The sequence below is a fragment of the Urocitellus parryii genome, chromosome 6 (genome assembly GCF_045843805.1).
Source record: "Urocitellus parryii isolate mUroPar1 chromosome 6, mUroPar1.hap1, whole genome shotgun sequence".
In the NCBI taxonomy this organism is placed as follows: Eukaryota; Metazoa; Chordata; class Mammalia; order Rodentia; family Sciuridae; genus Urocitellus; species Urocitellus parryii.
Window position 1 is genome coordinate 70011745 of NC_135536.1, and position 22056 is coordinate 70033800.

Consider the following 22056-nt stretch of genomic DNA (forward strand, 5'->3'; position numbering starts at 1 on the left):
AGATCCTGTCTCTAATATACAAAATAAAGTGCTCCTGAGTTCAATCACCAGTACCCCCACCCAACAATATAAGGTATTTCTATGAAATTCCCAAAAAAAGTATAACAGTTTTAACAAAGAACAGTGTTAGCATTTTACTAAATGTGAAAGAACATTTTTGCCTTAGATGAGTACAATAACGACATTTAAAAATTAGTAACATATCTGATTAAGTAAAACCTCTTGTCATATTAAATCAAACAGTAGACTTTTCCTCTCACCATTTCTGTGTGTAAGCATTTCTCTCATTTCCTCATGGTCACACGGATGAGTAAAATCAAACACACTGTGTCCAGTTAGTTCAAACTGTAAACATATTTTTAAAAATTAGATCTACATCATAAAATCATAAAAACATCCAAAGGGCTTTTAATATGTGGACATTTTACCTGAGTTAATCCCATGTATTTGTTCACGTTATCAGAAATGTAAATCATGTCGCCATCATCTGTGAGCACCATAACAAAGCCATCCAGGGCTTTCAAATAAAAGCAGTTCATCTGTGCCTTCATTTCATCTTCAATATCCAGGTCACCTGAAAAGGTGTGAAGAGGAGGAAAATAATTTAAAAAGTTATGACTTAAATGATGTAATGTTTAGATGTTATTATAAAGTTTTCTCCCAGATACTTTTCTTAATATCTACAGTATCTAGGCTGGGACTGGGGCTCAGTGGTGGAGCACTTGCTTAGCACATGTGAGGCACTGGGTTCAATTCTCAGCACCACATAAATAAATGGAATGAAGTTATTGTGTCCATCTAGAACTAAAACAATACATTAAAAAAATCTACAGTACCTGCTTTTTCTGTATATTTTAATTTTTCCCCATTGCTTTCATTTTAATACAGAACAATAAAGGCTGAGAGGACTAAGATTTTGCAAGCTGCTTTTCATAATTATTTGAAGTAATACAGCCAAACCAAAAAACAAAAAGAAAGACCATATTTTAGAAGGTAGGTAAACAAGAAAAGGGAGGCAGAGGTAAATATAAATTTTATATGCATGGGCATAAAAAAATCATCAGTGACCACCTGCTAATAATAATTTCTAATTACTTCTAATTTCTAATTTTCAGGCCTGTTATATATCCTTTTTAAAGCAACTCACCAGCATCCAGAAGTTTCCTCACACGCAAATAACTGATGGTAAGCCTCATAACAGAAGCCTTATCAAGATGTGAGCTCACATTATGGGGAAGTGGCAACTGATGAGCAAGTTCATAAAAAACTTCAGACTCTTTGCTTCGTCGAGATCTGGCTGCATCTCTAGACTTTTCTTTTCGACGTTCAGAACTTATCCTACTTAACAACAAAAACAACAAAAAAGAGACAAAAAATGTATATAAGCTAATATGCCTTAGCTTGAATAAAATTAATTTTACATTTTTCTTACCACAGGATTAGAAGATGCCATGTAATTGAATTGTAAGAGATTTGTCTAGTAGATTAATGCATTTTTATACAAGATGACTCTACATATTTTGGATCACTGCAAACATAAAGAACTCTCACAAGACCAAGATTAAGGTTTAAACTTTGCCAAAGCAGGTGTTTCCTCTTTAGCATGTCAAATTGGAGATGTTTTTATTTTAGCTAAAAACTTCAAGAGACCTACATATCTAAGTGTGTACTTAATAGTCTTTCATATGTAGTCTAAACAAAAAGAAACTATGATTAATTCTGGAAAAACAACCTAAAGTTGTACATAAGAACTTGAGAACAGGAGTTGTTAAGTAGATAGTTGTTAAGTAGACACACCGATTTTTAATGTAACTTTCTTTTGACCCCAATATTGTTACTCTTCTACCCTACCTACCAAATGAGGAACACCAACAGTAAGCTATAGAAATTCATATTAAGCTATAATAAGCTACTTTTTTCAGGTTGCCTACTTCCTTAGCAGCCTTTTATCTATTACTGGAGTAATGGGTATAAAATAAATGCAGGAAAACAAAGTACATGTATAAAAGCATGATTTGGTGTGAACATACTCCATATACAAAGATATGAAAAGTTGTATTCTATATGTGTAATAAGAATTGTAATGCATTCTTGCTGTCGTGCATTTAAAAAAATAAAATCAATAAAACAAAAAAAAATGCAGGAGGATGGAGGAAAATAAAGATGTGGCACAATACCAAAATTTAAAGGGATAGGTTGGTGAAGATAATAAAGGTGTTAATATAATGATAAATCTTTAGGGAATTCTTCCAAGAATAAATTCAGCCAGATTTTCAAAAGTCAGATCACACAAATCGACTTCCTTTGCTTAACTACTAAGCTCCATCTTATTGATGGAGTTGAAGTTAAGTCTAAATCTGGTTCTTTTCTTGGCAGCTTCTTTAATGGCTATTGTTATTAAAGCCTACTATGTACAAAACACTGCCCTGTAATAGGTGCCTAATAGATTAAATAGTATCCATATTTTACAAATGAGGAAACAGATTCTGCAGGTTAAAATCAGCAATTCTGTAGCAAATAATTTAAAAGCAGATAGTTTAAAAGCAAATCTGTTCTTCCACAATTTTCTCTTAATATAAAATGCTACCTGTTTTAAATACTCAGCTGATCTTCTTTGCCCTTCAACTCAATCCTGTTAGTCAATTATTTACTAAATGTTGAAAATAGCCCTTGAAATTTACTGAGCATTCAGCAGTGTAACAGAGGCTTATTTCACTTAATCCTCCTCATAACCTATGAATGAAGTACATAATTGTCTCTACCTCAAGTCTCTCTTCCCTTTAAAAGATCTTCAAAGCTAAAAGTTACAATCATAAAAACAACTTCTCAAGTAACAAGCAGTTTTCTCAGTTATGTTGTACAACATGAAAATACCTAACAGTTTTATTTTGACAATAGAGATACTATCGTTTATAAGTTTGTGTTTATGTGACTATTATGATTTAATAAAAATGTAAACATTGATTATAGAAACTGATAAAAATTTTCAGTTCAAGCTATCACTTGTAACTAATTATCTTTATGAAGCATGGTTTTCTCAGTTCTCTACAGTAAAAATTAGACCCTGAGACTCCATGAAAATGCAACAATGTCAATAGCCTGCTAAGGTTATTTTTTAGGTGCATTAGAACTGCTTCATTGTTCTCACTGACTAAATGTTTTCAAATAAATTGTACAATAGTTTTTTTTTCTTTTTCCCCCTAAACTCTTTGGTCAGATCCATACCAACTAAACAAATGCTGCTTCCTTCACAATTTCCCCCCTCTTCAATTGGTAGGTGAGAGAAAGTGATAGCTATGGGATTTTACTTATACTATCAGTTTAAGTAAAATCATCAAAAAGAGTATCGATCAACTTTAGGATAAAACTGAATATTAAATGCAATAATTGGTTCAGGTTTCAGAATATTACAAACAACTTGAATCAAACTCACTGGCTTCCTTTTTCTGAAGTACTCAACTAATCTAAGCCACTAACAAATAACTACCTAAATGAAAGACATCGTAAGAAATTGAAATCCTTATAATAAATGTTACATGCATTTAAAAGTATCAACAATGGTGATATATGTCTCCATACCTTTTGAAATACTTGTATAAGGTATGGCAATAATCTTCAAGGCAAATCCATTAGAAATGTGAGGTTGGTTAAAACATTTAAGTTAGTACATGTAGACTTTAAGAAAAAAATTTTTGAGCATGAGCCTGAATTTTGGAAGAAAATAGTTTCAAGAAAACAAGTAATATGATACGAGCTGAAAAACTCTACAAGGCACCAATCGAAACCAGGGGACCTAATAAATGACACCCCCCACAGCCCTACCTCCAATCAGGTGCTTGGGATTGAACCCAGCCAAGGTCTCAAACACTTGCTAAGCATGCCTGCACTCTACCACTAAGCTACACCTCCAGCCCTATAATAAAAGGTTTAAAGGAGAAATGTGTATGATGTTCTTCCCATGTGAGTGGGAGCTCTTAAAAAAAAAAAATTCTCTATTTTTTAAGCTAAAGCTTTCAAAGTTCTTAGGAGTTTCAGCATCTGAACTGCCCAATTTCTTGTCTACTCACAGGAAGGCCCACTTTATCAGTCATATACCACAGAATTACAGCACTGATCAAGAATTATTTGTCAGGGATCTGGGTCCCACAAAGATGATTCTTTAGATCACACAATAAAAGGTGTGTAGACTAGAAGGAACTACGCATATTTTCAGCATGCAAATGAATTATCAATTACATCTGTGTTGTTTTGAAGTATAGATCAAGGTCCATTACTGATTTGTCTGTTAAGAGTATGGTCAAGGGGTGGGGATGTAGCCCAGTGGCAGTATTCTTGCTTAGTATGCATAAGTCCCTGGATTCAATCCCTAGTACCACAAAAAAGAAAATAAAAGTTAAAAAGTATTGTACATGTCAATAATTATGCCTTGAAATTTTGTATAGAAAATATATTTAGAAAAATCATTTTAAGCCCATTTTATTAAGCTTGTATGTAAAGTTTGTGAATAAACAATTGTTTTAAAAAGAATGCCTATTACTTGAGATTACTGCACAAAATAACTGCAGGCATTAAGTCATCTATTTATACTACTATTACTAATTGCACCCCAAAACCCTTTAAGCATTCCTGATTATAAAGATAAGTAACTTTAAGAACTGAAGTTAAGCCCAGTGGTAGTATTTTTGCTTAATATGCATAGTAGCACATGCCTGTAATCCCAGCAACTGAGGAGGCTGAGGCAAGAGGATAGCAAATTCAAAGCCAGCCTCAGCAATTTAGCAAGGCAGACCTTAAGTAACCTAGTAAGACTCTGTTAAAAAAAAAAAAACAAACAAAAAAAACCATGTATATTATCTCTCTCTCTCTCTCTCTCTCTCTCTCTCTCTCTCTCTCTCTCTGGGGATGTAGCTTAGTGGTTAAATACCTGGGGGGATCAATACCCTACCTCCCATACAAAAAATAACTGAAGATAAACCATAAGCATTTAAAACATTAGCAAATGATAAGACTTATTTCTACTAAAGTTAATGTAGAAAATTTTTGAAAAATAGCCCTCAGTTCTACTTGATGAAAAACTCTGGCTTTGTTCAGAGTACAAGTTGGATCTTTCTATTTATTAATTTTTGCCAACCCACCTCTATTTTAATTGACCTATACTTTTTAAAGTCTCAGGCTCAAGAAAAATACAAGGAAGTTTTTCATGCTGCTTCTTTAGTTGGCATTTTTGCCTGCACCTTTAAGTTCAAACACCTACTACAATGCTTACTATGTACATGGTGGTTTTTTAAACATTTTTTCACCTATTAACTTGCTTAATTCTCATTATCATCACCATGTTACAGATAAGGATCCTGGTTAAATAGCTTACCCAAGGTTACACAGTTAATAAATGGTAAGATTTGATTTTAACTTGAGCAGTCTAGCTGTAGTTTCTATTGGACTACGCTGCCTCTCAAAAACTCACTCTAATTACCAAGACATGTATTCATAAGTGTAGGCTATTATTACAAAGTTTAAAATTTGTCAACCTCACAAATCCAAAGGCATAAAGAAGTTATTGGGGTTGGCTCTGGAATTTAAAACTTGACCCTAAGCTATTCAGAGGGATTCATTACCAAGCCTTTTTTGAGTCTGCTTGTAAAGCCAAAATCTTAATTGAAAGGCACCTACTGCAATGGTGATCAGTGCTCTCTGCTTCACTGTCTACCAGCTCTTCAAAGCAACCTTTAAATATGTACCAGCCAACCACTGAGGGGAGAGAACAAGAGGACTGTAATTTAATCTATGCTGTAGACTCCACTGGACTTGTATCTGTACAGAACAGCTATTTGAAAATTTTAGTTCACTATTGTTTTTTACTTGTTGATCAGTGTGGCAGTTACAACTTCCTTATTATGATTTTATCTGCTTTTACAAAGTTCTAACTTATATTAGACCAAACTTTAGAATAAAGGCTGAAGTCTTTTTTTTAATATTAAAAACATTTAGATCTATACTTTAAACTAATGCACATAATATGCATTCTTCTAAGGGGAGATGTGCTTTCTGAGAATTTTGTTGATTTGTTTTTTTGTTTTTATGGTACTGGGGACTGAATCCAGGGCCTTGCACATGCTAGGTAAGGGTTCTACCATTGAGCTACATTCCTGAGACGGGTTTTTAGTAAGGAAAGATCTGGGGTTGGGGTTATGGCTCAGTGGTAGACAGCTTGCCTTGCATGTGTGAGGCACTGGATTCGATTTTCAGCACCACATATAAATAAAGAAAATAAAGGTCCATTGACAACTAAAAAATATTAAAAAAAAAAGAAAAGAAAGAAAAGATCTGCCTCTAGAATTTAGTATGATCATGGCATAAATACTGAAAGGTAATGCTCAAGTTCTAATGCTGACATTTTTCAGTTCCATCATTTTTCACAGGAAAACAAAAGATTTACCAGTTCTTGGTTTATATTTCACAGCACATATGAAGGGATTTAAAAAACAGAATACCTCTAAACAAATTAACACACAATCACTTCTTGGTATAAAATCTCACATTTCCATAAGAGAATCCAGTTAACTGTTCTCCCTTGATTGAGCATTGTGTTGCTACTCGCACAGGACTATTGACTAAGCCGGCTTAGTGCTCCTACTTGGGAAAACTAGATTTTTTGCATGTTTCAGGAAACATTCAATTTGGTACCAGTCAAACAGTAAAATATACAATTCTACTCTAAATTGCACATATGCATGATACTGCATATGTGCGGCAGTTACAACAACTTCCTTATTATGATTTTAACCATTTTTACAAAGTTCTAACTTATATTAGGCCAAACTGAAGAATAAAGGCTAAAGCACATATGCAGTACCATGCACCATATAGTAATGAGCAGAACAGCTCTTGGGGAACTTAGATGATCCCCTACTTAGTCTATTAAACAGCCTCCTAATGCTATATTCACAAATGCTAGTCTGGCAGCATCATAATTACTTGGAGATATTACATATTTCAAATCTGTAGGTCCTTCCTTTATAAATTCAGATTCAGTATATATGAGGCAGAGTCCCAAAATTTGGGTTTTAAAAAATTCCCAAGATGCATGTGATACATAGTGACACTGGGAACCATTGACTGATCGTTGTTACTAACCCTGACTGCCTTCAAATCACCATCATTAATAAAAAATAAAAAATCTGATATATCCTGCTTAAAATCCTACCAATGTACACAAGGACAAAATCTAATTATCTTAAAAAAGAAGCACCCTTACCTAATTCCTGTGTATCTCTTTATCATTTGCCACACTGCAGTTACTCAAGAGCACCCTATTTCACTCCTTTCTGGCTTGCTCACTCTACCATCTTCCTGTGGTACTCTTCTCAATATATGGCTTAGTAAATTTACACAAGAAACTTTCAAGAGTCTACTCATTTTTGTTTCTGGGGTTGTCTTTCAAAACTCTCTCTCTCCCAGTTGAATTGAGCATGCCAGTTATCTGGCTATATTGTCTTCCTTAACAACCCTTATAGTTTCTTGGGGATAGGAAACTGCCTCATTCATCTTTGTGTTCTCAGCAAAGATGTGTGAAAGTTTGACTTTAACTTTGGTATTTGGCCATAATCTGGCTTTGATTTTAGGCAAAGAAAAGCTGACTGCCCTTTATGCATTCTTTTTGGGGAATCTCTGATCTGTGCTCATCAGTGTTTTTGTGCTCCATATATTACAATCACAATTAACCAGCATAGCTATGTCAGTACTACCAACAAGGCATAATATTCGAATTTACTGTGATTACCAGGATATTGCACTTTTAAATAAAAGTAAGCATACCTGATGTAAGTTTGAGTAAAAAATCTTTCTTTCATCTCCTTGTTTCTTTGCACTTTGTAGTCTTTTTCTATAACAGCCCCCAGAAAAATCCAGCAATCTGTGCTTTAAGAATTCCTCTGTGGGGCAGGGTAGATGGCACATACCTGTAAATCCCCAATTACTCTACTTGGGAGGATGAAGCTGGAGGATATTAAGTTTGAGGCCAGTCTAGGCAACTTAGCTACCCTTGTCTCAAAAGATAAAAAGGTCTAGGTGGGGATAGGGAACCCAGTAGTAAAGTGCTTGCCTAGCATGAGTGAGGTCCTGTGTTCAATACCTAGTACCGCAAAACAACAACAACAAAAAACTCCATGCACTCCTCCAGGGAATTGTGATGTAAGCTAAAGTTTGATATCCTCCATCTTGGAGTAAAAACGTCTCTCACACACACACACACACACACACATTTTTTCTTTTATTTATCTAACATACTACCTTATATTTAGTTGGAGCTCAAAGACTTGTTTAGAGGTTCAATACCAATTCCGGATCAAAACAGATTTTGTTTATAGCATAAGTTAGTAAAATAATCTAAAATGAAAAAAAACATTCATTTTGCAAATAAAACTTGAATGCACATTAAATACTCGGTTGTTTTCTTTCTTATGCCACAGAAATTGGAGAACCACTAGGTCTTATAGCAGAAGTTTAACCAAGGAAGGCAGCAAATATTGTAAACAATGAGGAAAATTTATTTTTGACTATAGCTAAATACACATACCATGTAATACTTTGTTTAGTAAAGAGCAGTTGCCGGGAATAAGATGCTAGAGTTAAAACCAGTGACAAAAACAGCAAAAATGAGTGACTTAATAAAATACAAGGCAACTTTGCCTCAAAAATATCAGTATAGTTCAAACATGATCAATTGAAGAACATGATAATCCTGCAGACCCCCACCCCACCCCCGCCGCCATTTCTCTGAAACAATTTTTTGAAAAATCACCTTTTAAGACCCTACTTAATGAATGCCACAAACATCAGAGTTAAGATATCACCGTCTTTGGATGACAGCTGGGTTACTGGCTTTCCCAAATCGTATCACCTACTCTTAACTCTTTTCCCTTTGCAGTACAGGAGTGTCCCAGTATTCTTAGGAGTCTTGTTCTAGAAACCCCTCCCAGACACTAAAATCCATGGATGCTCAAGTCTCATAAAACGGTACAGTATTTCCATGTAATGGTGTATATTCTTGTATCATTTAAGTCATTTGTAGTATTGTATTGATTAGGGAATAATAACAGCAAGAAAAAAATCTGCACATATACAGTACAGATGCAATTGTTTTTTTCCTGAATATTTTAGCTATAATTAGTTGATTTTGTAGATGTGTAACCCAAAGATACAGATGGCCAACAATTGTACTTCCTCTTCAGCTTGTAAATAGTTTTGTTTCCTGTCTTACATGGTCTAAGTAAGTAATTAAGAAGGTCAGTGACATTAAACTTTGTGTATATTCAGAAGAACATGTCCTTAAAATAATTCATTTGCTTGAATAGGAAGGAGAATGTATAAGTTTATAGTAATTAGGTACCTAAAAAAATGAAAAAAATCACATGGATTGGAACAAAAGCACACACATAGAAATCATACTCAAAAAAACTTTTCCATTTAGTTCTAAACCTTGACCATGATGAAGAGTGTGGAAATGGTGAAATAGGAAACATTCTCCTGAAGCAAGAGTCTCTGTTTTTGACCTACATTAATCCATCCTAACCTATGTTACCAAATAAAATTTCCCAAGTAACCCTGGGATCCTGTTTCCCAGTCTTTTTCTTAGGGGGTTGGGATGGGTACCAGGGATTGAACTCAATGGAATTCAACAACTGAGCCACATTCCCAGCCCTATTTTGTATTTTATTTAGAGACAGGGTCTCAGTTGCTTAGCACCTCACTTTTGCTGAGGCTGGCTTTGAACTCAGAATCCTCCTGCCTCAGCCTCCCGAGCTGCTGGGATTACAGGCATACACCACCATGTACCTGGCCTGTTTCCTAGTCTTTAAACATGATCAGTAAATGGCAGGACTCAGATTCCACCTGAAAACATGAAGCTACATTTTAAAATATGGTCTATGCCTTTCCACAAATTAGATATGTAAATGAATACTTTTATATTAAAAGATAAAAGTAGTTTGGGAAATTTTTTCCTTGAGAAGAAAGAAAAGTGATAGCTACCTTCAGAAAAGAATGTCATAGATCTAGTGATTTATGCAACTCCAGAGAGTAATAAGTGGGAATTACAACATGGCAGGGGTTTATTCAATAATGTTAAAGCAGTATTGAAGGCATATTCTGAGAATTTTTTAAAAACTGTTTTCATTTTGGTGACAATGTAAAAAAAAAAAAAAGCATATTCTGGATCACCTACATCATCTCTACATACTTCTGTATTCCAGCTACAAGGCTTCATTTAAGGTTACTTATGATCAAACCTGCACCAAATGATCACTAAAAAGAATAGGGTTACATTTTTTTAAATGTAGTATATTCAGACTGAGGTCACTGGGCACATATCAAAGGTTCACAAGGATTATTTTGCTTTAGAAGACATCTAAATATTAGTCAGAATTGAGAAATACTGGAATAAAGAACTTTCTAACATTTTTTTATTATTAGTTGTTCAAAACATTACAAAGCTCTTGACATATCATATTTCATACATTTGATTCAAGCAGATTATGAACTCCCATTTTTACCCCATATAGCTGCCCAAAATGAATAGAGGGTCTTATGAGAATGCTTTTTGTATTTCTCAGAAATTCTAAAATAGACTGGACAAATACTAATTTGACTATAGATAAACATGACTATAGATAATACTCCTATAATAGTTGATACTTAAGTGATTAAACTTATATCTAAGTCAATATTTTACATGAACTTCAGCTTTAAAATTGCATTATACTAAAAAAATTTAAAAACTGGAACATGCTCTAGATGACTCAACACAAAAAGCTGAATATTCAACTGTGGCCTGAACCATCAAAAGTGCCAAGCTCAATAAATTGGATACACAAAGATCTGTTGAATAAATAATGCACAACAATCTGTTAAAGGCTATAGTAGCCAAGGTGCTAGAGCTGTGATAAACCCTTAAAGGAAAAGCAGCATTAACTATTTCACTGTTGAGTTAATGCTACTTTTTCCCTTTACTTAAATTTCTTTTCAATAAATATCTATCGTTTGTAGATTAAATTAAATTGATGCAGGTTTGATCATAAGTAACCTTAAATATGTTTTTAATTTGTTCTAATTAGTTACACATGACAACAGAATGCATTTTGACACATCATACATAAATGGAGTATAACTTCTCATTCTTCTGGTTGTACATGTTATAGAATCACACTGTTCCTGTAATCACTTATGTACATTGGGTAATAATGTCCAATTCATTTTACTATCCTTCTTACCCTATTATCCCCTCTCCTCCCTTCACTCCCCTCTGCCTAATCCAAAATACCTTGATTTTTCCCTAGTGCCACCCCCATTGTGAACTGGAATCTGCATATCAGAGAAAACATTTGGCTTTTGTTTATTTGAGATTAGCTTATTTTGCTTAGCATGATATTCTCCAGCTCCATCCATTTACCTGCAAATGCCATAATTTTATTCTTCTTAAAAGCTTAGTAATATTCCATTGTGTACATAATACCACATTTTCTTTATCCATTCATCTTGTTCTGTTTTTTCAACATAGGTTCACGGTGGCTTGGCCCAAAGGAATAGCCTGTATTGGATTATCCCAAGGAAGGCTTGAGTGATTCCAAACAGTTTCAATAGAGTTCAAGGGAGTGAAACTCCTCTGAAAACTACTTAACAGATACTATAATAATATGAATATAGTTTCTTTATATGAAATCCTTACCTTTTCCAAGAACTGTTCTGAGTATTTCACATGGGTTAATATCTTGTTTTATCCTCATCACAATCTTATAAGAAAATTATTCTTATCATCCCAATTTATAGATGAGGAAAGTGAGACCTAGAGAGATGATGCAACTTTTGCAAGGGCACACAGTGAGAAAGTGGCACAAGTAGTACAGCCCAAGATCTGATCTTAGCTTTTACTATCTTTTTCTTAAGGAGATGAAATGAAAACACTATTCCATAGAAGAGAATTTAAGCTTCCCAAAAGTTATGGCAAGAACAATTTCAGAATGACTATGCTTGAAGAAGCTCTATAGAATATAATTTCAGGTGATATACAAAAACCCCACAGACCATTATTAAAATAACAGCATTGATCAAGGGTCCTCTGTGTGAGGTGAAAATCTACATGGCAGCCAAATAATATATAATAAGATATTAACAAGTAATCAGGAAACCCCAATCACATAGTTAACAATAGTCCAGGCAGGGTAAATTGGTATTCTTCCAGGAAACTGATACAAGCACACTAGAAGACAAAGTGGGTACAGATGTAGAGAAGCCACTTACTATCTTTCATACCATAGATATATTATTTTGTATTGCCTGTCAGCAATACAAAGATGCTAGCTAGCATGCAGAGAGCAAAGATATATAAGCAAAGTAATATTGAAGACAAAGGCAGGGATTACACTCTGAGAACATCATTTAAAATTCTGTATTTAACTGTTTCTTACAGCAAAGTTAGGCTGTATGAGCCAGTAACAGCATTTCCCCCCTTTAAAGTATTCTGAGTTGTGCTTTGTAATTACAATAAAAAGAATCCTAATATACTTACCAAGCTTCCATTTTGAAATTCAAAAAGAACATTAATGATAAGAGTTCAAGATGATACTCAAGGACTACTAGATCATGTACAATAGTTCAAACTTTCCAAAAGATAAACAAGCAATAGTAGTGAAAGCTTTAAAATTTACACACTTTTTAACCCAGTGACTTTATTTTTTAGAATTAAGAAATAACCATCAACTATACGCTATTCATCATAAAACTGTTAATAAGGGAAATATTAGATTCAATTTATGTCCCAAATAGGGGAATGATAGGACATTTACATAATGCAATATCATTCAACCTTTAAAACTACTACAAAGCTGGGCACGGTGGTGATACAGACTAATCCCAGCAACTCAGGAGACTGACACTGGAGGATCACAAGTTAAGAGGCCAGCCTGGTCAACTCAGCCAGACCCTGTCTCAAAATAAAAAATAAAAAGGACTGGGAATGTAGCTCAGTGGTAAAGTACACCAGGTTCAATCCCAGTGTGGTAAACAAAAAATTTTATAATATTTAATGGCAATGTAATAGTACTTAAATGCTCACTACATAAGTAAGTCAAACATTTTTAGATAAGCCTTCAACAATTCCACGTAAATCATATGAATGATTTATTTCCTGAACAAACTGCAAAAACCTGAGAAAAATAGTAAAAAACAGAGTCTTAGAAGGAATCTGTCATTGTGATGTATTCATAATATCTTTTCCTACTTTGAGACCAGACTTAAATATAAAGGTAATAATGGGTAAATAGATTATATTCAATATCTAAAGACTACTAAGAGCCATATACTATACTAACCACATACATTATTATCTAATTTAATCCTCATCACAATCCTACAAAATTTTAAGAATCTTTTCCATGCTTTTTTAGACTGGAAAAAAATGTAGATGTAATTTTTTAAAAAGCAGAGTAAACAGAGGCTGAGATTGTGGCTCAGTGGTAGAGCACTTGCCTAGCATATGTGAGGCACCAGGTTCAATTCTTAGCACTGCATATAAATAAACAAATTAAAAGTCCATTGACAACTAAAAAATATTTTTTAAAAAACACAATAACCCTAATCCCACAGTTATTGAAACACACATATATGTATATGTAGAAATAAGATAGAAATGGTCACCAAAATACGGACAACACTCTTTTCTAGGTAGTGAAATTATAGGTAATTATATTTCTTTCTGAATTCCTGTGGTTCTCAAGTTTTTCCCATCCACCAAAAACTTTCAAAGTACATTAAATGTTTTTAAAAAATAGGTTAGCCAAATCAAATTATTTTTAATATATCCAGGGAACTCCTATTTAAATGCCATTATAAAGCAATAAGAATAATCAATCAATTCCCAACTTTGTAGCAGGTTTTATTAAAACAGAATATACCTGTACCTAACGTCAGAAGATTTCTTTTAAAATTAGTTTTAGTATCACAGTATGGCAAGAATGATAATAGGTATGACAAGGTTTAACTGCCTGAAATACTTTTATGAATAAAATCATGAAGCAAATGATGTTATCAATGGAAAAAGAGTGATGCTATGTCTGTTATAAGCATGGGAGAAGACAGTGGTGTCATGCCTATTCTTATTCATATCTTTCACTAGGGTTTAAGTACATTTTGTGAAGAAAGTAGAAAGTAATGGAATTTTCATACCTATATCAAGGAAAGTCAAAGGAGAATTATTCTTTAACTTTTTAATCAATCAAATCTCAGAAAAGACAACTGAATAAAAAGGAGAAGATACAGGTGAAGTGAAACATGAAGAAAAATTAAGGTGAAGCAAGAAAAGGCTCAGACATAGAAGTGAAATGGCTGAAAGAATAGATAGGTCAGTCTGGACAAGACAGCTTAAAGGTTGTGAGAAACACTTTGTAGGTCTGATATAAAGATCCTGTGGTTCATTCCAAGAAGCCTGGAGAGAATGTGGGCTCACTGACTTTGCATGGGAATATCAAAACAGAAGAAAACAAATGAAAAATTGTTGAGGATACACTTCTTCATCACCAAACTTAAGATACCTATATCAAAGATCTGAAGAATAAATGTGCTCTTCACGGCATTCAGCACAAGATTTATGTTATGGTATATATTTAACAGATTTTTAAGACTCAGGGATTTTTAAGCTTATTACCATCTTGGATTACATCTACCAAATAATTTACAATCATTGTCAGTAATAAATTTGATCTCTAGCTAGAGATCATCGTTTATAACTACAACATTATATAACTGTTAAGCCTTGGAAACTTGCGCTGGAGTTGTGGTTTAGTGGTAGAGCACTCGCCTAGCATGTGCAAGGCCTTGGATTCGATCCTCAGCACCACATAAAAATAAAGGTATTGTGTCCAACTATAACTAAAAAATAAATATATATTAAAAAACACTTCGAAACTCAAAATCAGGAGGAGTGAAGATTTCATATTAGACACTAAATGATGTTCATTTGCACTACTAAAAAACACTCAAATGGCCAGGCACAGTGGCACATGCCTGTAATCCCAGATAGTCAGAAGGCTGAGACAGGAGGATAATGAGTTCAAAGCCAACCTCAGCAACGATGAGCACTAGCAACTCAGTGAGGTTCTGTCTCTAACCCCCCACCTACCCAAAAAAGCACTCAAATGTTCTTCAAAAAGATATTCTCAAAACTGCCAAATATTGATTTAGAAAGGGGGAGATTTGGTGGATCAAAATACTGACTATTAATAACTTTTTTTTTTTTTAAAGAGAGAGCGAGAGGGGGGGGGACAGAGAGAGAATTTTAATATTTATTTATTTTTTCTTAGTTCTCGGCAGACACAACATCTTTGTTTGTATGTGGTGCTGAGGATCGAACCCGGGCCGCACGCATGCCAGGCGAGCGCGCTACCGCTTGAGCCACATCCCCAGCCCCTATTAATAACTCTTAACAAAAATTTTTTTTGCAGTGCTGGTGATCTAACACAGGGCCTCAAGCATATTAGAGGATCACCCTCCCACTGAGCTACATCCCCAATCCCCAAATTCTTAAAGGCTATATAAACTTCAGAATAATGCTGATGATGTTAGCCTCTATTAAATAGTTCTTCGGAGAATTTTAATTTAAAACTTCTCATTCTTTGGCAAGCCAGTCTTGGTATCTTATGATTATTAACATTCACAATCAAATGCCTTATAAGATTAAAGAACCATTAGACAGTCATCCAAAATTAGCTATCAAAAGCCTTAATATTTAAATTTAAAGTCTTTGCATTCCTGATTATGAACTAAGATCTTCACAGCAATTTATACTAACAAAAATTTTAAAAACAGTGTCTAATACAAGGTTAATAATACCAAAGATACCAATGGCAAACACCATCATACAAATATTGACTAAGCATTATTTTAAATACTTGTGCTAACTTTAAGACAGTTATAGACAAAAAGAACTAAGACACAGAGACGTTATATAATACAGAGAAGGTAGGCCAAAACTAGCTAGAAACAGAACTAAGTTCAAATGCAGTCATTTTACTGACATCAGTGCTTTTATTCATGAAGCCTCTGTAGTGCCTCTAAGCTTCAGTGGATCAAACTGATATTGGAAAACTTTTTTAAAATGCAAAAAATACTCATAAAAAGTGAGAAAGGATATAAAAGTACATCAAATAGTATAATTTTAGCTAATGAAAACATGCATGTACACACACTAAAAAAATGGAATATGGGAAAAGTTAACTGATTATCACTAAGTGATAGAATTATAAGCATATTTTTTCTGTATTTACATTTATATTTTCCCAATGTTTTGTTGTGATTTTGAATAGATAAAATTATACGTACAAACGAGCGCACACACACACACACACATATTCCCATCTATGTTCATTGTGCCTTGCTCATAATGGCAATACATTCGAAACATACTGCCAGAAACAGACACCTATAATTCCAGATTTCAGAGACTGAGGCAAAAGAATTACAAGTTTGAAGCTATCTTCAACTTGGCAAGATTCTGTCTCAAAATAAAACTTAAAGAGGGCTGGGAATGTAGTTCTGTGGTAGAGAGCCCCTGAATTAAGATAGATTAGATCCCAAATGTTCATCAATTGGGATTGACTATACAAATTATGATATATCCACACCAAGAGATACTCAGCTACAAAGAGAAAAAGTAATTATTATACTAGCAACAAAAGGCAGCCAAGACATAATGTTAAAGGAAAAATGATAAAATGATAAATGAAAAATGTAAAACACTTAAGCTAGGCAGAACAAATTATGTTCCAAATTATGTATAATAAATTCTATAAATGAAAAGGATCTACTAGAGACACACTAAATTATTAAGAATAATTCTTTGATCAAGGCAGTAGTGGTGATTGTGGTGGTAGTGGTGAAGGGGACTTTTAATTTTTACTCTATATGTATTTATAGTTAAATACTTTTTACAATGAGAACAGATACATGTATCATTTGTATAATTTTTTAAAAGAAAAACTTTATGTATTAATAGGGCAATGTTAAACTATTTTTATAACACTACAAACAAGGGTATGTGTACATTCACTCATGTGTGAACAATATTCTCTAAGAAGGGCTGCACTGCAGTCAGGTTATAGGAAACATAAAGGCTAGACCTGAAGTGTATCTAAATTCTCTATGAGATTCTGGAATTTTATCATTTTATTATAATAGAACTGAACCAGATACCTTCCTTAAGGTTGTAAACAGGGCACAAGAACTATTAATTCAAACTCTCTGACACTAAGGTTGTATTAAACAATCTGCTCCATGATGACTCTTCCAGTAGATTATGCATTTTTTGAAGAACATTTCCATTATAGTCATGTTATATTACCAGCACCAAGCACCTGTAGAACAATAGCTATCATTTATATTTCATTTATTACATGTTATATAATTGTTTTAAGGATACACACAGTCACTCTTAACATACTTCAAAGAAGGATACTGAGTTACTTTCAAAGCAACCAAGTACATGTTACATAGCTATATTTATTAAGGAAATATGCTCTTCAGCCTGGTTCTAATAAGTACTGAAAATATCAAATGGATAACAAAAAAATTAAAATTCAAGCTGTGTGCAGATGGCACATGCCTGTAATCCCAGCAGCTCAGGAGGCTAAAGCAGGAGGAACAAGAGTTTACAGCTAGCTCCAGCGACTTGGCGAGGCTCTAAGCAACTCAGTGAGACCTTGTGTCTAAATAAAATACAAAAAAGAGCTGGGGATGTGGCTCAGTGGTTAAGTGCCCCTGGGTTCAATCTTAGGTATCAAAAACAAACAAACAAAACTTAAAATTCAAGATTGAAGACTGTTCTAAAGTAGCAGACAGATTCTCGAACCTGAGAAAAATTCCTACAAAAAGGTAGATACAGAACAAAGGGTAATGAATACTTTAAAAGAAAAAAAAAGCATCCTTCAAAAATATTTTTTGTGCATTCTTTGTTTATCCATTTATTCATTTGTTCATTCAAATACTAAGAGGTCACTGTGTGCCAGTATTCCCTTTTATATCACAAATTTCAAATTTCAGTCTATTTGGGATTTTGCCCATGGAAACATGTATCTGATTTTATTGTGGAAAAAGGGATCAATTTAAAGAAATTTGCTTTGCATTTAAATCTACAAGAAAAGATTCAAAAGTACAGAAATATATTCCAACCCTTAAAGACTTTAAGTTTTTTACTTTAAACCTTACATTTAATTTTACTATAGTGTTTTTCACTTAGAAAAATATATTCTCACAGACTATTAGGAAAATGAAGGAAAGAGAGAGCATGTGTAACTGAGTAAAGACTACTGTATCGATAGACATTTTCATATTATGAACATTAAAAGTCACATTGTGACTTTTAAAACAACTAAGTGAAGAAGAAAGAGTAACTTATGTTCCATCACTGAATTTTCCCATTTACAAGACAATACATTTTTAAAATCATATCCTGAAATAATCTTTATGTTTAACATTATGACCTAATGAAACTTAAAAATGAAGAAACACTCATATAATGATTGTTGAAATTACCAGAAGAACTAAAAGATAACATCTGAGGATAATTTGTAAAAATGTTGCTTAAATTTGTCTTAAATATTTGAAAACAAATATACTTAATCCTATTGATTGCACACTTAGTAATGATTAGGATGAGAAATTTTGCACTAATGTGTTTTTAATTTTAAAAAAGCAACATCATCACTTCAAGAGCTATAGCAAGGGAACTCATGGGGTAATCACTTAACTTTTATTTTTATTTACTTATTTATTTGTATACTGGGTATTAAGCTCAGTGTACACTACCACTCAAGCTACACCACCCACTACCTCTTTTTTTTCCCCTCCCCATTTTTGAGCCAACTTTCAGAGGCTGACCTCTAATTTGAGATCCTCCTGCCTCAGCCTCCCAAGTAGCTCTGATTTCAGGCATGTGCCACCACACCAGGTTTGTGTTTAATAAGTTCTAAATTTTATATATTAAAATCTTCTAAAATAATTATTTCTGGCAAATAGCTGTGGCTTATTAACTTTCATTGCAGAAAACATCAATATCAAACTCAATGCACAAATAGCATTAATTAATTAATTAATTAATTAATTAAATTAAAAAAAATTTTTTTTAAAGAATGGTTGATTTAGGGCTGGTAAAATGCTTAGCTCAGTTGGTAGAATACTTGCCTGGCATGCACAAGGCCCTGGGTGCAATCCCCAACACCACAAAAAGGAAAAAAGAAAAAAAAAAAAAAAAGAAGAAGAAGAAAAAGAATGGTTGATTTACTCATCAACCTTATTGAACTCCAATTATTTTATGTTTTGTAGTGCTAGGGGTGGAACCTGGGGCCTCCTGCACGCCAGGCAAGCACTTTCTACTGAACCACACGCCCACCACAAATAGTTATTTTGATCCTTGAAGAGACAGAGGTGTATAAATTATTTTTTAAATTCTAAAACCAGTGGTTAATTTAAACATTCTTATTATACTTTTACCAAAAATACTGATCAACAGGAACACTGGCTTGTCTTACTTTCATATTCTTTCTAATCCTACAGAACAAATCAGAAAACACAAAACACATACATCACAAGCCACAGAAGGTTGGGTAAAATCCCCCAACTGAATAACTAGTCCTAAAGTGAAAAGGAAACAAACTTTCTTCCTGTAAAATTAAAATTAATTTCTTGATAGGAAACCAATCCAAAAACACATTTAATAATAAATTATTTGCGCCTAGTTGAGAAACAAATTGTTTCAAAAATCTTAATTAAGAAAGGGACAGGGTATTTCAAGTATCTACTTTATTAAAAATTGCATTTAAGGGGAGACATTTATGTAAAAGCACAGTAATTTATAACTTTAATCTTGAACATCCATGCATGGAAACATTTTACTCTACCACCAAGGATCATAAACTATTTTGAGTTCTTAAAATAAAAGAAAGATCAGAGACTAACCCATCTTAACCTCCTACACATCATTCTTGACATATGACAACAGAACATAACCACAAAATCTAAACTGAGCCCAGACACCATTAGAGCCACAAAGACAATGGAAGTTAAAAGGTAGAAAGATTGGACCTTCTCTAAACTGCACAAGGTGCTTTGCAATGGATAACAGGAATGAAGTGCAACACTAAAACGACTGGATAGTTCCATAAACACATACCAGTAGAAGAGGGCACCAATATAGATTTCATACAAACTAAGCCACAAAAATCAAATAAAAAATATAAACTCGAAGCCTTGCCTTGAGAAGGAAGTCAATGGTCTTAACGCTGGAGAAATTAAAAAACAATGGACAGTTTTTCTACCATCTAGGTGCTTCACTGGCAGTATTTTGTCACATCATCTTTAACAAAAATTAATATTTATAAAATTATCTAAACTTTGACATCAGAACAAAAAATGCTTTAAGTTAATATCAGTTCTAAAACTGTAACACCTTGCACATATCTTGATGAAATAAACAGCATGACTAGTATACGTCATGCTGTAAATGTCTGACTCTATTAGTCCAGAGTAAATTCAAAGTAGCCCATTTTTGGGAGAAAACATTGGTGTTAAGAGGATGCCTAGAATAGATCAGATGCTCAGGAAAAAGAATTGATGCTAGATACCAACATGGCCCAGGGATGTACTGCTTTAACAAGAATCCAATGTTAGCTTTTTCATTTTTAAGAGCTATAGAAAAGATGAAGACAGAAAAGAAACTAAAGGAAATATTTGAAATGTTCTGCAAAAATAAGTTTTAAGTGTTGTTGAAGTGAAAAGTAGAACATTAACAGATATCACTTATTTTTAAGTACACAAGTGTTATCAAGATTTCTATTCCAGGCATTGTCATACTAAATGCTTAAAATAAATTACTTCATTTAATCTTCACAATAACTGCTAAAACAGTTATCATCATCATTTCAAAAGGAGGAAACATGTTTCAGAAGTATTCACTAACATGCCCAAACTCACAAGTGGGAAAGGCTGGGATGCTTAACTAGAGGTATCTGCCTCCATATCCTAAGGTCGAAACCACCAGACATGCAGATTCTTCAAACAAAAGGAAAATCAAAATGAAACTGTAACAAGAAAAAAGTTTACTAACAAATGAAAAAGCTTCTAGACTTTTGATGGATAAAGTTAAAAAAGGAAATTCAGAAATGGCTATTCTCAGAGATTTTACTTTAATGATCCAATAACTATTTGTTTTGGAAAACTCTGAGAGAGTTTGGCCTGAAGCCTGAAACAGAACAATGAACCTCTTGACATTCCTTTGAAATCTAAAAATCTATAAGCATGTGCTATTAAATAAGTGCAGCCCCAACATGAAATGCTCCATGTTAAATCTATTACATATTCTCTGTTCTGATTTCTTTCAATTTCCCCAGGTTTTGAGTTTTCTGAGCCTTCTTTAAAACACAAGATTGTTTTCCCCATCCCAACTTTGATAACTAATTTAAACAGGTAAGTGGCAAGAAGAAATTCCCCACCCCTCAATTTCTTATCTTTCAAAAAGCCTTAGTTACAAAAGGATAGCTTTAATAAGCAGCATCTAAAGGTTGAGAGTAATTATCACCACATACTGTTGTTTTTTTAGTTACATTAGGAACTGCTATATTAAGAAATATAATCCCATCTGGTCATCTGATCCGAGGTTGCTAAATTTTCAAATGAGAAATTTTAAAATAATAGACGAGTCTGAGGAAAATCTGAAAAAACTAATTTAGAACTGGGGCTGCTGCACAGCAGCTAATTCATTCATTCATTCCTTTTGAGCCTGTTTCTAATATTCTTAACTGATGAATGGCAAAGAAATGAATACAATATTGCATATAAAAAGGGAAATGACTGGTGTACAACAATGCATTGTACTAAAAGGAACTCAGCATATACTAAGGAGAATTGCCACTACCTAGAGGTAATCTGCCTTTGGTTTACAATACAGCAGTCTCGTCATTTCATCAAAAGCATTGTAATCACTTCTGCGATATTAATTGCAATTCTGGTAACTTGAAT

General features: G+C 33.5%; 1 protein-coding gene across 2 annotated transcripts in view; it reads right to left on the bottom strand.

Annotated features, from left to right (window-relative positions):
- Hif1a (hypoxia inducible factor 1 subunit alpha) overlaps window positions 1–22056 on the bottom strand; it is a 45540-nt gene that overhangs the window by 21683 nt on the left and 1801 nt on the right. Inside the window, exons 2-4 of one of the 2 annotated variants that reach the window (XM_026385178.2) lie at window positions 1148–1338; window positions 429–574; window positions 261–345 (exon numbers count right to left, since the gene is read on the bottom strand). In XM_026385178.2, the coding sequence (XP_026240963.1) occupies window positions 261–345; window positions 429–574; window positions 1148–1338 (422 nt within the window). Of the gene's footprint in view, window positions 1–260; window positions 346–428; window positions 575–1147; window positions 1342–22056 lie in introns of both variants that reach the window. The other variant, XM_026385177.2, reaches the window with a different exon arrangement.